This window comes from Doryrhamphus excisus, chromosome 6, assembly GCF_030265055.1.
Source record: "Doryrhamphus excisus isolate RoL2022-K1 chromosome 6, RoL_Dexc_1.0, whole genome shotgun sequence".
NCBI lineage: Eukaryota > Metazoa > Chordata > Actinopteri > Syngnathiformes > Syngnathidae > Doryrhamphus > Doryrhamphus excisus.
The window spans coordinates 12,371,251-12,388,119 of NC_080471.1; the positions used below are offsets into that span (position 1 = coordinate 12,371,251).

Here is a 16,869-nt window from a genome sequence, read left to right on the forward strand (position 1 = left end):
TAGGGATATGGTAACAATTCCTTGCTTACCAATCAACAGACATAAGCATGGCAAACTCCCATCTTACATTCCTCGCAGTTGAGTAAATAAACCTTACTGTTACCTTTCAAGGAAATGCAGTATTTATGCAGCATCCATTGTATGTACACTAATGTTTTTAAAATGACAACAGGATAATCGCTCCGAGGAAGAAATACCCTGTGTTAATTACGCAACAGTCAGTTGAAATCGTAGAAGGGCCGCTCTGTCAGCGGCGCTCTCCATCAATTACATTGAGATGAAATTGCTCTGCATTGAACAATATCAATATCCAGGTAATTTCATTTCAAAGGACAGGCAATTAAAGCGGAATCAGGGTCAATGGAACACAAAGCAGCGTGAAAGCCACTGACTAAAGCACTTAAAAGCAAGGGAGTGAGAAACGAGAGAGGAAAAAAGGAAAGGCAAAAACGCTCCAATTACATTTCACCTGTCAATGACACGCTATAGGAGCATTATCGTGCTCGTACGCACGCTTCAGTGTTCACTTGCGTGCACACAACTTCATGTGTGTGTGTGTGCCCATGTTTGCGTATTATGCCCGAAGACATACGTGCAGTAATAGAGTGGTGGCAGACTAAGACAGCTGCCCAGTGCCATTCACAGCTCAGAGCTCCCAGCCTCCACTCTGCTCCGCTCGCTTTCTGATGAGAATTAATGTACTCTGACGTCCCCTGGGACTCCCCTCCCCCTACTCAATAGTAGCGCTAATGAAGAAATACAACCTTGCCAAAATAGTAAGGCTGCGTGCGAGAGACTGAAAGGTGACATAAGAAAAAGAAAGAAAGGCGCCACTTAGCATATAAACAAATGGCAGCAACAACAAATAAACAAGAATCATGCGTATAGGTGGAGTCAAAGGGAGGGCAAAGCTTCAATATGGGGGATAAGAGGACACACACTGTGGGGACACACACTGTGGGGACACCACAATGAGGTTTGGCTGTGGCCCAGGCCTGTGTCCAGGATGGCCATACCCTGCCCGCCTCAGGGATGCTGCAGGCCATGGCTGCTGTGCTTCTCCCTGTGAGACCCCACTGACACTAATGCCAACACATACACATAAACACACACTGAACTACCAAGAGACCTGTAGGTGCTTGAGCAGTATTGATGACAAAACAAGTGACCCTCGAAATAGCGACCAACAACAAGACACATGCTGACCAACACGAAATAAGAAGATGTCGGCAAGGCCAATGTCAAGTAAATAGACACAAATATGCACGCTGACCCCTCAGTCCTTGTCCATATGGTCTCCATCAGGGACAGTCTGGATGTCCTTTAAACATTTTTACATGATGATAAATGATAGTGACTATTTTTGTTTTGCTTGTACAGTCAACCCCCAGAATGACCCGAGAGCTTTTTTAGTTTTTCCTATTCCTTCTCCATGTCCGAACAATTACTAATAATTTTCTCATTTTATGTGCAGAAATGTTACCATTTTGGAAGAAAAAATAATATAATGTGTAATAATTACAGATGCTGAAAATGGATGGAGGGATGTACTCACAGCTTCTTGGCTTTGAAGGAGGCGGCAAAGTCTCTGACACTGCGAAGAGAGGCCAGGTCACACATCATGGCTTCCACACGGGCTTTGTGCTGTGAAGATGACACATGCAGCAGCTATTAACAACACAACTTGGTCACCGTCTCATATGATAAAACGCTTTCCACGTGATAGACATCACACTCACACATTCAATAAAATGAACTGTACCCCACAAAAGAAAAATGGGGCAAGGAAAAACTCCCATTTGGCTGAAATCAAATCAATCCAAACAAAAATATTAGTAGGAGATTCATAATGACATGCAATAGTAATGGTGATCAATTAATCACCACAAAAAGTATACTTCTCTTCTTTCGGTCAGGGATCATGAGTAAAAAATATTTATTTATTTCTATATTTTAAATAATAACCATACCGAAACAAGGGTGTAAGACCTCCGATTTTTACAGCTTAAAGAGATGACTGTCGTAATTTCAAAGCTATGTAAAAGGGATGGGAGTGGCTCCGTCATCAGTTACGTGCACACATATCTGCTCTCATTCCCCCGTAATAGTCAACAATCACAACAATCAACCCAGCATGCATGAAGGATGACACTATGTTTCTGCCCTGGTTTGAACATTGACATTTCCATCCATCCATTTTCCATGCCAGGGTCGGGGGGTATGCTGGAGCCTATCCCAGCTGTCTTCGGGCGAGACGCGGGGTACACCCTGCACTGGTCACCAGCCAATCACAGGGCACATATAGACAAACAACCATTCACACTCACATTCATACTTATGGACAATTTGGAGTCACCAATTAACCTAGCATGTTTTTGGAATGTGGGAGGAAACCGGAATGTTGAGATTTAGCTTGATATATTTTGTACATTTTTGCAAATTGTGATTGCAGCAGAAAAATTATTAGCAATTATTTTGTTAATTGATGAGTTTTGGGGGTTTTTTCTCATAAATGTTCAGTTGTTCATTCACTTGTCATTATTTTTTGCATTTTTTTTTTGCAATTGTGTAAAACTGTAATTATTGTGTTTTGTGTTAACATTTTGGGTGTCTGGAGCAGAATAATGGGATTTACATTATGTTCTATAAGAAAATTTGGTTTTGACCTTGAGTCCGACCTTCTGGAACAGATGAATGACATTTACCAAGGCACTACTGTACATTTAATAAATCTAAAAATCTTCAAGAAAGTAGAAATGACAATGTCAGACACCAAAACTTGATTATTACTTGATAAATTATTAGCCTATGCAGGTCATTGAAAGGTCATGAAGTAAACGTCCCTTTTTTTGATCAAATACTCAGCTAGCTAATTCTACAGAGCAACATTTTTGATGTAGAAAACCATGCAGCACCAGAAGTCCCATTGATGTTAAGTATTTTATTTATTATAGGCTAGCTCAGTATAACAACATTATTAAAAAGAATACATTCAGAGACTTTTTGTATTCTAAAATTGTTGGTCTTCCTTAAAAATGCACGCCTGTAAACGCAACGTTAAAAAATATGATATAGCTCTCATGGAAATATATTTTAAAATATGTGGCTTTCATGGCTCTCTCAGCCAAAAAGGTTCCCCGACCCCTGCTATCAACTCATCCCAAGTGAGAGACACACTCAGAACTCGCAGCTGGTCTTTGGGTTTGGTAACCAGAAATTCTGACTGCTCCCTTCCTCCCCTCCATCATCGTTCCCATCCATCAAGACAGCTGTCAGCTTACATTACACCCCGCAGGAATGTTCCACGGAGGTCTGATTTGCACGTCCAGCATGCGTCTTTTGGGAATGTCTTCCTTGGCTCAGCAAAGTGTACATGACACTCGCAGCAAGGACGCTCCGTGGAGCGGTGAATACACAGTGCGGTGAAGGGTTAAGCGAGTCTTATGATGGAAATGTGTTTCTTCAGGCATTTTACAGGCAACTTAACTGCCCTGGGGTGTATTTATACATGCAAACATACACACACACACACACACACACACACACACATACAACAAACTCAATGTTGTGACTCAAGGGTAAAAACGCGCAATCACACCATCATCTACGCCTGAATTATCCTCTTGCTGCTACACTTTACCATTTCATGGATGATATTACAAAGCATTAAAGTGCTGATTGTGGCCATTATAGATGTGATTATAAGGCTACCTGCTTACATGATGTGCACACAGCAGTAATCACAGGTGAGGGGAGACAACTGTTTCACACTTCGAGACACTTTCACACACTTTAGAGTGTGGAGAAGAAATAGTCCACTAAGTGTGCTTAGAGTTTGAGAAGCAGCGCTTCAATTGTGCATGAGAGAGAGATTGGAGCTGGAAGAAATGAGGAGAAAGACGTTCAAGCAAGGTCAGAGGCAGCAGCGGTGGGATCATTAAGAGTTCAGCGTGAGGAAAGGTGACCAGCAGAGAAGATGAGTGCAGATGTCAGCTTGACAAACTCATATCCCCCACACTCTCAGGAGACGCAACCATGGCGTGATGGGAGACCAGAGCGAAATAAGAAGGGGGGGGGGGTTCCACTGGAGCAAATCCAGCAGTGAGAAGGTGAGCACCCTTCCCCCTGTAGATTGAAGTCTTGCGAAGAAAATAAAGTTTATTGCCTGGAAAGAGGAGGGGGGGGCATGTAAAAAAGCATTAAAGCCATGGAGGTGAACAATTAGACAGATGGCCAGGTTTTGGAAAGAGGAGAGAAAAGGATAGAAACGGAAGCACAGAAGGCGTGGACGCAATCGTTTTTTATGAGGTCCCTGACAACTTGTAGGGTCTTCAAGGGTGAAGGGAAAGTGAGAAGAAGTAATGCCTCGCTGCTTCACTGCGGTGTAATCGCTGAGTGTGCAGCGCCAAGAGCTTACTGACCCCAGCTCCACGTTCTTACTGAACATGTGAAAGGCTCACCATTATTACAGACGTCTGATTGCTCGCTATAGCAAAGATGGAATGTCACTACACCCACTAAGGTCCAACACACCACTATTAAACATCAACTGCAACTAGTAATGTAGTTGGTCACATGAGCCAGTTATTTTCAACCACTGTGACACACTAGTGTTTCAACACACTAGTGTACCTTGAGAAACCGTCAGGTGTGCCGTGAGGAATTATCCAATATCACTTTTTATAATTAACATTTATTAATCATCATTTGCAAATATTATGTCAATAGCCATTATGTCAATAGTATACATGGACCCAAATATTCCAATTGCATTTGGTTTATTTGCTCAAACTGAAAGAATTGAACAGGGATGGAATATTCCTTTAACCAATCCGATTGAGGTATCTTGTACCCGCTCAAACGGAAAGTTGCCAGGGTGCCTTCTTCTTCCTGGTGTTTTTCTTCTTCTGTTGTTTATTGGCGGTTGGCAAGCAGCTTTGGTGTGCATTACCGCCATCTGTGAAACAGAATCTAAACCCTTCTATACTTTATTCACAAGTGCAGTTTTATTAAAAAAGAAAATATATATCTATATAAAACATGTCCTGAGTTTAATTATAAAATAATAGCAAGATTGAATTTGATCTTTTCCTGTTTAAATTGATCCCGGGTGCGTTCTTTCAGCGCATGCTCAGATATGACGTAACACGCAGATCCAGACGTTCTTCAGTTTTAAAAATGGAGGCCAGAAATCGGCACTGGTCTGCTAAGCAAAGTTTGTTTTTGTTTCAAACTAAATTTCAAGACTGGACAGACGAAAAACTGGCAATACGGAGTTATTCCAACAAGTGAAAGAAAAACTCGGGGAATCCGGTATCACATGACGTTTCACATGATGTTTACGTTTTACCGCACATGCCCTATTGACTATTCTGTTTGATTTTCACGGCGCATGTAGACAAGAGATTGGAATATTCCTTTCCATGGATACCATTGTTTCCCGAAAGGTCATTCGGAAAGAGAAAAACTCGTCATGTAAAAACATGGCTACTGTCGAGTGTAAAGACTGGCAGAGCAATGTAATATTGGTCCATGTGGCAACACCTACCTTGTTCCTCCGATAGACTTATTGATGCACGTGTGAGGTCGTGGTGACATTTTGTAACATTTTGTGCCACAAGATTTTTCCAATGTAAAAAACGTGCCGTGGCTCAAAAAAGGTTAAAAAACACTGACTTAAGCTCCTTTCCAATACAAAGGCAGGACTGAAAAAGAGACAACCATGAATACAGTCGTGCCTCACCACATCAAAATCCAAAACACAAACAAACCAGGAAGTTGCACATATACAAAGTGGAAAAAGCCATGGTCATGCAAACATGACCTCTAAAAAAATTCAGTAAGCACTTTGCTAGTATGGGAACGTGAGACAGGAATATTGCAGAGGGGGGGTTTCTCCTGCGTGCATCACATGTGAGTGACACTGTGGTCACTGCTGAGTAGATAGATGGCGTAAGATCAGGGAGGGGCTGAAAGCTTGAGGGGGGGTTAAACTCTAATACAATTATAACTGGGGCCATCCAATCCAATAAAATGAAGAGGTATTAGAGCTGGGGGAGACCTGTCCTGTTCAATACCACACTGGACCACTCTACTAACTCTCAAAAAAAGTCACACACACACACTACACTTAGCTGACCTCTTTAATAGCACAGCAGCCAACCCCTAATGGACGCAAGCAAGTGGAACCGCCAAATAATACACTGTCTTAATGCACTAGGCTCAACCTCATTCCCTAATCCTTGTGGGCCACTCCCACTCACAGTTTAACCCCCCTTTTCCATCTTCTGTCACCTCCTGCTGCCCCCTTTGGTTACCTTTATAGATCACCTAGGAGGGGCAACACTTAAGAAATCAAAAGTGATGCATTCAAAAGTCCATAAATACAGTACTTGATAGGAGTGTCTTTGTTGCTCAGTTGGAGAAAAGTGGTCTTGTGACTCTGAACTGAACTACTGCATCGCTACTATGTATGTATATATAAACGTTAGATGCAAAGCAAGGCATTACTGTAAACGGCACCAGTGTCGCTTGTAGTCTTTATAGGTAAAAGTTTCCCCTTTCAGGTCTCGCCTCCCATCTTTCGTGTTGTACTGTGAATGTCATTGAATGTAGCATCATGGGTTCCTAATTTCAGTACTTGCAACATGGTAGTGAGTCAGATGTCAAATATTATTGAATGTCATCTTCCAACTGCATTGTTCATTGAAGGTTTTATCCTCCATGTTCCTTGTTGCCATGGTGATCTTTAATATTTACCTAGACCCTTGATATCTTTGACAACAATAACACTTGCCTCTTCTGGCCCTCCATTTCACTTGAGTATAGTTTGCGTTGGTGCTGCAAGTACCTTGAATCTTTCCCTGCTTACTGTTTAAGCCAGGGGTCTCAAACTCAATTTACTTGGGGCCACTGGAGCTAGGGTCTGGGTGAGACTGGGCCACATCAGGTTCCCCCCCCCCCCAAAAAAACCGCATTTATTAAAAACAGAAAAATATACAAACTTTTTCAGTGCTTTGGTTCCGATTTTCTACAATAAAAGCGCTGATAAAACATTCCACTGTTCTCAAATATCTTAATTTTTATTTTTCTGCACAAGATGAAAAATAAACAAATCAAGAATAAAGAAAATCAATCAATCAGTAATAAATAAATATAATAATAATAATAAAACAGCAAATAATAAAAACTTAAGAAACCACATATAGTTGGTGGGTAGACAAATTATTTTTTTCAGATTAAAATTAACAAAGCATTATTAGAGCCCTGTAGACATGACAAAACATGACTATAGTCACATTTATACTCTTTTTATTTACAACATATAGCGCAACTGCTTGGTCTTGAGACACGTGCTAACTCGCAAACCATACAGCATCCATATCAAACTTGCGCGGGCCACACTAACATTAAACTTTCCTATCAAGGCGGGGGCCTCAAACTAGTGGGCCGTGTGTTTGAGACCCCTGGTTTAAGCCATACATTGGGATGCAAGTATCGATGGTGCCAACATCCACCTACCCATTTTGCAGGGCACCATCTTTAAAAGCTCCAGCGATCGCTGGTTTCGCTTCATAACACTGCTCATACACAGTACAGACAATTGTGTTGACAATTTAGTAACACGCTCGCTATATTTAGCAAAAAGGGGCACACATTAAAAGTGAAAATTCAGGAAGTGTTTCTTGATTAAAGTATCACAGCACCTCCAATTGTACATAAATTATGTAACTAGAAAAAGCCAAAAAAGCTGAAGCCAATAACTAATAAAAAGTTTGACAGATGAAATGTCTTTGAGAAAATGTTACAAACGGCAATTCATGCTAAGAACCCCACACGTTAGATCACTGGATATGTCTCAATGTGGGGAAGATCACTCTTTATATTTTGGGAACAATATTTTGTAGTTTTGGTATATTGTTTAAGGATATTAAAATCTTATTAAAAATATTTCCTGTCCAGTTAATAAATGTTATCTAATGATCCCCACAAATATAACTGACAATCATGTAACTGTACCAATCACCTAACGTGGAGACCTCTGTCCACACCCCCAAATTGGTACAAGACCAAATTCTGTCCCAAACCTCATGAAAAGGTTTAATATGGATACGTGACATCAAGAAAAAGTGACAGCTAAATTTTTTTTTTTCCTTTCTCCAAGCAGGTGCGCTGCTAAGGTGCTCTAATGGCAGTGAAAGTGAATGAGCAGGGGGAAGACAGCGTGTGAAAAGGGCACCTTATAAAAGCAATTAGAGGAACGACTTTGAGCCCCTCTTCTTGCTCCGTAGATTAGAACAGGCCTCGGAGGGAGGAAAAGCAACACCCCCACCACCAGATCTCTAGTGACCTTGTCCGCAACGCGCCACGCTAAATTGGTCATCAGCGTTTAAGACTGTATTTTATCATGGATGTGTATTTTTAGCGGGAAGACGAATGGGGGGAAAGCCATATATCATCTTGTCAAAATGATGACATTTGTTCATAAATACCAAGCAATCTCTTCTCCACCGTATATTCACCCTATACACACGTATTAGGAGTGTATCCATACACCATAATCACGGTTCAGTGCATACCATGGTTTCAAGGGCAGGGTTTGGTTCATTTTTAGGGAAGAAAACACAATTATGAGTGAATTCTGTCTATTATGAAGTCACTTAGTCAAAAAATCTGATTGTGAATACATATACCGTTACATCGCTAACACATGCTGACAAAAAAAGATATCCGTCTGGATGCCGTTACAGAGTTTTGAAAACTAGCCTCCAACATCCAACACAGATGGATGCACACAAACAAACACATCACACATTCTCTCTCATGGACATGCGCATACACTGCAATTCATAAGGAGGCAGGTCTCTGGTGAGGAAAGGAAAAGTGCCTGATCAGCACATACCAGCAGAATATGCAATTTCCTTCAGTTAAGTCTGTATTAAATTGATTTCTTCTTTCTTTCTGACACCAGAACCTCTAACTCCTGCCTTAATGAAAGCTGGATAATCTACAGGTTTTACCCTCCTGAAAATCAACTTACAAATCAAGGCAGTTTCAGTTTGACCAGATATGACAAAGGTGAAGGAAGGACACAGGATTATTTTTCCCCAAGCGTGGACATGCTGCTGTGCTTGAAGAGGACACCGAGGGTGGCAACCCTTTACACACACACACACACAAACACACACAAACATTCACGCAGAGGGAATAAAGGCCAATGTACTTGCTGACATTTACACTACAGCCGTGCACAAAGGCTACCATGGTGCCATGTGCTTCATTACGGTAATTAATTAAAGCACATTAATTAGTAAGCGCTTCAATCAGCTAATCACTCGCTCAAACTCGGCAAGGAGCCGTGTGGAGGCTGGCTGAACATGCATATAAAAACAAACACAGACAAAAATAAATAACCAATAACATAAACATTAAAAACAAACAATTAAATAAATGTACCGTGTGTTTCAACTGCTAGGTGGCGTGGAGGAATTCATTTAAGTATTTTATATCCTGCTGCAACATTTAATTTAGTGTACAACAATGGATTATAGTTTTATCTACTCATTCCCTCGCTCTTATTACTTTTTTTAAGAAGGCCACGGATAAAAGTGTTCATTTTTTAATAGTCATCTCACTTCAGTGTTTCTAGTCACACTAATTTCAAATTATATATTTACTTATACATAATTTGAAGTCAAAAATTAAAAAATGAATAATTAACAACTAAAATGAATATTAATATAAAGTCAAAACCGGAATTTAATAAATAGATAAGTAATAGAGAGTAAAGAAAATATATAATTCCCTGGATTTTGCTTTTAAATGATTTTATGAAAGTGCAAATGGGTTAGAATAATACAAAAAAAATACTAATATTAATTTAGCATTAGCCATTGCTGTGTGGAGCATGTTCGCAAGTTTGGCATGGTTCTGAGTGAGTAGCTGCTCTATAACTCGATACAAAGATAATTAGCATAATAGGTCCCCTTTAAAGTGATAGTAGGCTGTAAAAAAAGCATGCATTGGCCAAAAAAATGAAGAATAAAGCATACAATCTCAATGAGTCATCAAGCTTATGTTTCAAAGGGAAGACAGACAGGTCAGAGACAGAGCGAGTGCAGGAGAGACAGGTGAAGAAGAAGACGGAGACAACACGATGAGAAATGAAAAGGACAGGGCGGTCATCATAAATGCAGCGTTGGCTTTTTGGATGCAGGCAGACCAGAGCCAAGAGGCCTGGGGCAAACAGTTCCACATATGCACCCTTACAGGACATTTTATTAAGAATAGCTCATAATAACGTAACATCCAGTACAATCGCTGTGCCAAAATACTGCCTTGGAAAAGATAATCATCTTTACTTTTGAGAAAGAGAGAGCGATTTATTTAACAATTATTATTTATTTATTTTACTGGCATTTTCAACAGTATTTATCATCAAGTTCCAAGCTTGAGCACATACCATACTACTACAGTATACTTTTGGATCTACATTCAAAAGGGATGGAAATTTAAATAATCTCCCCCCCTGGACATACCCTCTCTGTCTCTACTAGATTTGCAGACAGTGCACATTTTCCAGCAAGTCTTCCCTGTAACTGATACGCCTAACAAGTGAGAGTTTAATGCAATACGTATATAAATAATACTTGAGAGTGCAGAATGAGCACTGACAATTATAAGGGATGCTCCGATCGATCGCCCACAGATCGGTATCGGACGATATCAGTGAAAAAGGACGGCATCAACATCGGACGATACTTGATTTAAAATGCAGATCCCCTCCGCCAATCCCCTCTGCCAATCATCTCTGCCAATCATCTCTGCCTCCGCTGCAGCACTCAGAACAAGCATGTCTGCCATGTGTGAGACTTCCTGTCTTTGTGAGAGTGATATAAGTTTTGCACCCTGCAAAATCCCAGTAGAGGTGGATAAACGATGAGAGACTAAAAATAAATGCATTGTGAAATACAAAAGATGAGTTGTGGATATCAGCATTTTGTTCATGTTCTGGTAAAACAAGTATATTGGCTTTGTTCGGCTATGAAATAAGCTATAAATGTTATGTAAAATACCACAACATTTAGTACCTCTTGGACATTTTCATTTCGTAAAAGTAGCTCTCACAAGAAAAATAAATATAACAAATACATAGCCAGTAGTACATTTAAACATTTACACTGCATGTATGTGATCGGTATTGTTATCACATACTACAGTATTAATTGTGAATTAATAATGAATGAATGATACGGGAAAAGGCCGAAATGATACTGTGTCAAAGCCCAGGGCAGTGATACTGATAAAATATAGAGTTTAACCATGTCCAGTATCAGCCCCCGTAGCTGTCCACTCGCTGCGCTGCTCTGGTATCGTGCCCGTGAAACAACCAATCAGAGAACAGCACACGAGTGCTTAGTGCCTAGTGCTTCTCCAGTCACCAAAAAACCCAAACTTGATGAATGGAACTTTAATTGTCAGACATTGATAAGATAAGACTGTTGATAAAATATTATTGTTGAAATGTTTTTGCAATTGTTGTGTTTACACTGTTTAGATATAATACATGTAATAAACTGAACATTTTCTGGAAACAAAATGGTCTTTTGATTAAATAGTATAGTAATAGTAATAATAAGCTCATGATTAAATAGTATGTGATAATAAGATCAGGCCCAGTATCATGCCCCCCGCAACACTTGGGGGCATGATACCTGGCCTGATACCAGACAAACCATGTGATAACCTATAAGTATCATCCCATTTCACTCATAGATCATCGTTATCGGCAGCATAATTAAATTAAATAAAATAAATAATTTATATGCATATACACACACGTCTTATTTTCCATTTTTTCCTGAGCAACACTCACAGATCTAGATCTAAGTAAACTAAGATCTAAGAAGTAAGATCTGAGTAAAACTCTTTGACCATGCACACCTCCACCACGGTGCATCAACAACTTTCTTTTTAGGACTGTCAGCAATAAAACTATCAAGTGAAAAAAAATAATCTCTTCCTTTTAAGTGTAAGGGCAATAATGTAATTGCTTCATCTAAACCTGCTAGTTTTGTGCAGGTCGTCTCAGTGACTGGAGGGCTGCTGAATTACAGAACACAGACAAACGCATGCATTTACATATGTGTACACTCCTGAGCTGAACACGCACACACACAGGGATGATAGTCCACTGATTCTCTTTCCTTTTTTTTGTTTTAGAATTTATGAAAACATAAGCATAACTTAATTGAGTAAGAAAAGATTTTTGGGCAATTAAGAAAGACGTAGGCCTTTGATGTTTGTAAGTGTATAAAGAGCCTTTTGATGAGGAAATGCTCAAGCATCCGCAGGCGCTCACTGCTGTGCATTTTGATTAAAAGCTCTTTTGTTTGGCAATATTATAAACTGCTTACCATTTTTCCAACATCCCAATAGTTCTGGTCTTTTTATCTTTTCTCTCAGCTTAAGTATTGCATTCTCGCTGAAAGAAAATCGCTAAGTTTTGATGTGAAGATGGAACAAGAAAGTGCTAAGCTAACTTCATATGTGACCTGTATCAAATGTATACATGTTAGTATGAACAGTACAACTGGTACCAACGTTTCAAATGCAACTCAGGCCTCATTTACATGTGTTAATACAAATCTGACATATATCCGATCTACTGCAGTCTGAATGGTTTGCCGTGCGAGGTTTGGAGAAGGGTACTCTTAAGGTTAAGGGTAGTTCTTATAATCCGGAGTTATTGGTGGCAAAAATGTATCAGCAAAAATGAAGGGAAAGATTTAAAGGACTGTAGTGAGACCAGTCCTGGTCCATGATCGAATTTGCGTTAGAAGTAACGAGGATGGACATGATTACAAACCAGCATTTGCAACTGAACGGACTGAACGGGTGTTCTACGGGCGGTGATCTTTTTCATTCCGTTCACAAAAAAGAACTAGTTCTATTGACCCGATCCTTCACCACTATAACACACCAGTGTACCTAAGTGTAGCTAAGGTGATGTGTTTCTACCATCATTTCTACCCACATTAAAAAAATTGTATTCTGATCATGTCAGCCAACCCCCTTATTACTTCATAATTGACAAACTCTCTGTGAAGAATATAATAAATGCAGCGAGTGACCTCAACAAAGGTCAGGGGTCATCGAGCCGTAGCTTGTCAACGGCACACCGGCCTGAGAATAAATGGTGGCTTGTAAACAAATTGAGTTATTGCTTTAATTCATGCGGTTTGATTTGATTTTCCCAGAGTCCAGGAGTCCTTCACAGGGGAATGAGGATGGCATGGACGCGCACCTTTGTAAAAGGTAACCACATTAAAAATCACCTCACAAGACTGGGTACTGTCTATGGGCTAAATGTAATCACGTTGTGTTCAGTTGGGCTTAATCCTTGTTGTAGCTGGGATTCAGTGACATCATGTGGATGAGATTGACCTCATTGCGTAAATTAAGACTAATGATGACAGGAAAAGTGAAAATGTTCACAGTGAGGCCTCAGCTGAGGATGGAGGGTGATTGAATCTCAGGAAATCTTGAAAAAAATATGATTGGTCTACTTCTAAATGGAAATGCCAATTTCTTATGGAGCATCCTCCATCCCTGGAAAATTCCTGAATGAAACCTCAGTGTTTTCATTTGCTCTACAAGCCAAAGCCGAATTAGGTCTCTCCTCCCTTAATTCCATCAGGGTAATCCCACATTATTACCTCCTAACAGTACCCTAAACGGAGAGTAAAAAGTTTGCTCCCCTCTATCAGCGTATTACCAGGAAACAACAGGCCCTCTCCTCATTAAGTTATAGATATAAATGCTCCAAAGCATGAAATTACCCCCGAGCCTCCCTCTCCAAATAACCTGGTTTGCAAACAAATGATCCGAGCACAAGCAGTAAAAGGCAGATTATTAAAATAATAGCGGGGATTTAAATTTGCATCCGCAGAACAATTCAGCAAAGGACTGTGCAATTACTCCTCCCCCTCCTCCACTTCTCGTGTTCATTCCCCCCCTACTAATGATGGGTCCAGTACCTCACGTGTTATTTGGTCCGTTTGTTTATGCTAAGAAACAGAGGCCATGTCGGGTCATTTGTATTAGATAAGTTTGTGACCAGAATTGATCATAAATTCATCCATTTTATATTCCGCTTATCCTGTTCAGGATCCTATCAGGGGCTGGAACCTATCCCAAGTAAAGTTACTTTATTTGTTTATTTGTCAATGAACTATTTGCCCCATTCACTCCGTGCTTGTCCTGACCTTCCCACCTTCAAAAAACAACTCAAAACCCACCTCTTTAAATCTGTTTTTAATGTCTAACTTTTTTATATCCGACTGCTGTGCCCCGCCCCGCTTTTACCCATGATTTATCTGTGTGTTAACCAATGAATGTTGTATTTTGGTGTGTCTTCTATTCTGTTTACTTGCTTTATTCAACTTCAGTCTTCTGTAAAGTGTCTTTGAGTATTTTGAAAAGCGCTATACAAATAAAAAATAATTAAATAAATAAATAAATTTAAGGCATCGCACAAATTTTCCACATTTTTATCACAGGCAATCATCACATGGAACAATACTATACCAATGAAACTTTAGAGCAATTGGTGTACACTTTTTCTAACAGTATCTATCCACTAAAAATGAGCCAAAACACAGCCATTGCTGTCCAAACGGTGGGCAAAACAAGCGAGTTTCTCGCCTATAGAAAAGTATAGCGGTGGTAGTGTCATGGTCTGGGGTTGCATGACCAATTCCAACACTGCAGAGCTGTGGTTCATAAAGAAGAAACTTTGTCACGCCCTGTGTGAGTTCCCAAGTGACAGTTTGGGTTTGAGTTTCCGGTCTGGGTTTTGGTTTCCTTTTTGCACGGCCTTATTTTGTCTGACTTCCTGTTTTGCCTTGTCTGCCTCCGTTGTCTTAGTCACCCACACCTGTCCCTAATTTGAGTGTCTATTTAGTTCAGGTGTGTGCGTCTCCCTGTGTGGGATTATTGTTGTTTGTCCATCAGCTATGTGAGTTGCTTTTTCCTGCTGCTGCTATTATAGCAAAAAATTAATATTTTTACTTGCTTTCGGTCCTGCTCTCTGCATCCTGGGGTCGCACCGCAACACAGACATGCCGAATCGTGACAAACTTAGCCGTATGTCAGTTTTCCAATATGATAAGGAGCTCAAACATACCTCCAAGATGACAAGTACCTTGTTGAGAAAGCTGAAAGTGATAGAGTGGCCGAGTATGTGTCATCCACACCTGTACCCAATTGAGCATCTGTGTGGTCATCCTCAGTTGGAGGAGTACAATGCGTCTGATGAAAACCTGTGCAGCTTTGGTGAATTCCATGTCAAAGAGGATTAAGGCAAGTCGAGATAACAATGGTGGACACAAGTTCACTGTTGCCAGCTATTTCAACAATAACGGCTGTGTGTTGACACATTTTCAAACAAAATCAAATCTATACTGCTATACAATATGAACACTGACTACTCTAAAGTATATCTCAGTTTAATTTCTATAGTATTTTCTCTTGAGAAGATCTGAAAAATCTTGATAACTTTTGTCCTCTTCTGTATGGAAATGGGAAGCAATGAGAGAGGTGTGCAGCAAAGGATGCCGCCTCTCTTGCATTACCTCTGAGTTATGGCCTCCATTTGCATCTCAATCAGTTGATTTGGAGAGCCAACCACCTTGGCAATCCCACCACAGCCAACCCCGGGTAATCAGGGAGATTTAATGGGGCCAACAGCTCACTGCGGGCACCCCCTGGATGGCAAACCACTGCTCATTCCCAGCCCACGGTCTCGCTAGGGGCCCTTAGGGCCACATCTTAGCATGGGAGAATGACAGCACTTAACAAGACCAAGCAGGACCAAAACAGACGAGCAGCAGGGCCAGAACCATAAAAAGGAGGGAAAACAGAGCACCTGAGTGATTGTAATAGATGTGGCTGAATAGGTGTCTGCGTGGTGTGAGGTAACGCCGCCTCATTAAAGCCCGAGGAACAGAAACAAACTTGAACTCGTGACCTCAGGGGAGAACATTTTATCTCGAGCAGGTTGATGATGGCACTGACACGAATCGCACTGTTCTACCACAGACATCCCCTCTAATGTGAAACATACACACAGCCACATGGTGTGATTTACAGATGCTAAATGTTCCACTCGAGATTTGCCTCTAGTTAGCGCTGTCTCACAGTTGAACCCTTGCTAAGGTATTATTTCCTACACTCAGTCCTATTAATATTGTGATTCCTGCATCAGTTCACTTCCTTGTTACCGCCTGGCAAACAAGTGGTCGTCATGCTCAGACAAAGACAAGAGGCTAATGGAGAAGATGTGGACACACCAGAGGACAAATCAACTGCAGAGGCCACATTGCTGCAAATGTTCTACTACGCATGCTCTACTATAAGGGGGTCTAACAGTACGGCATAGTTTGGGATGTATACAATTCAGAATCAAAATGAACAAAAATATATGTATATATGGTAATCCCTTGCCATGTAATATTTCAATTTTGCGTCTTAACTCTATCACGGTTTTTCAAGAATCTATAAATGAATAAATAGGAGTGTCAGGGGTGTGGACATGCAAACTCCACACAACTGATATTCAAACCCACAGATTCACACTGAGGCAGACGTGAAGTAAACATAAAAGTAAACATGAAAAGAAACTAAACAACTCAAGTTTACACTCGCCAAAGCAAGCTAAAAAACCCGCCTCATGATCACAGCGATCCCCCCCAAACCTCGGCGCTTTCTAATACCGCTGTTGCGATCTCCACAGGAGATACCTGGAGTCCACCTCATTCATCACTCTGGTTTGATTCTCCTGCTTCAAAGAGAAGTGAGTAAAGGAGG

General features: G+C 40.6%; 1 protein-coding gene across 5 annotated transcripts in view; it reads right to left on the reverse strand.

Annotated features, from left to right (window-relative positions):
- The window catches only part of wwox (WW domain containing oxidoreductase), a 209,704-nt gene that overhangs the window by 128,406 nt on the left and 64,429 nt on the right, over positions 1-16,869 (reverse strand). For all 5 annotated transcript variants that reach the window (XM_058076314.1, XM_058076317.1, XM_058076313.1 and 2 more), the window contains exon 6: positions 1,556-1,644. In XM_058076314.1, coding sequence (XP_057932297.1) covers positions 1,556-1,644 — 89 coding nt within the window. The remainder of the gene's footprint in view (positions 1-1,555; positions 1,645-16,869) is intronic.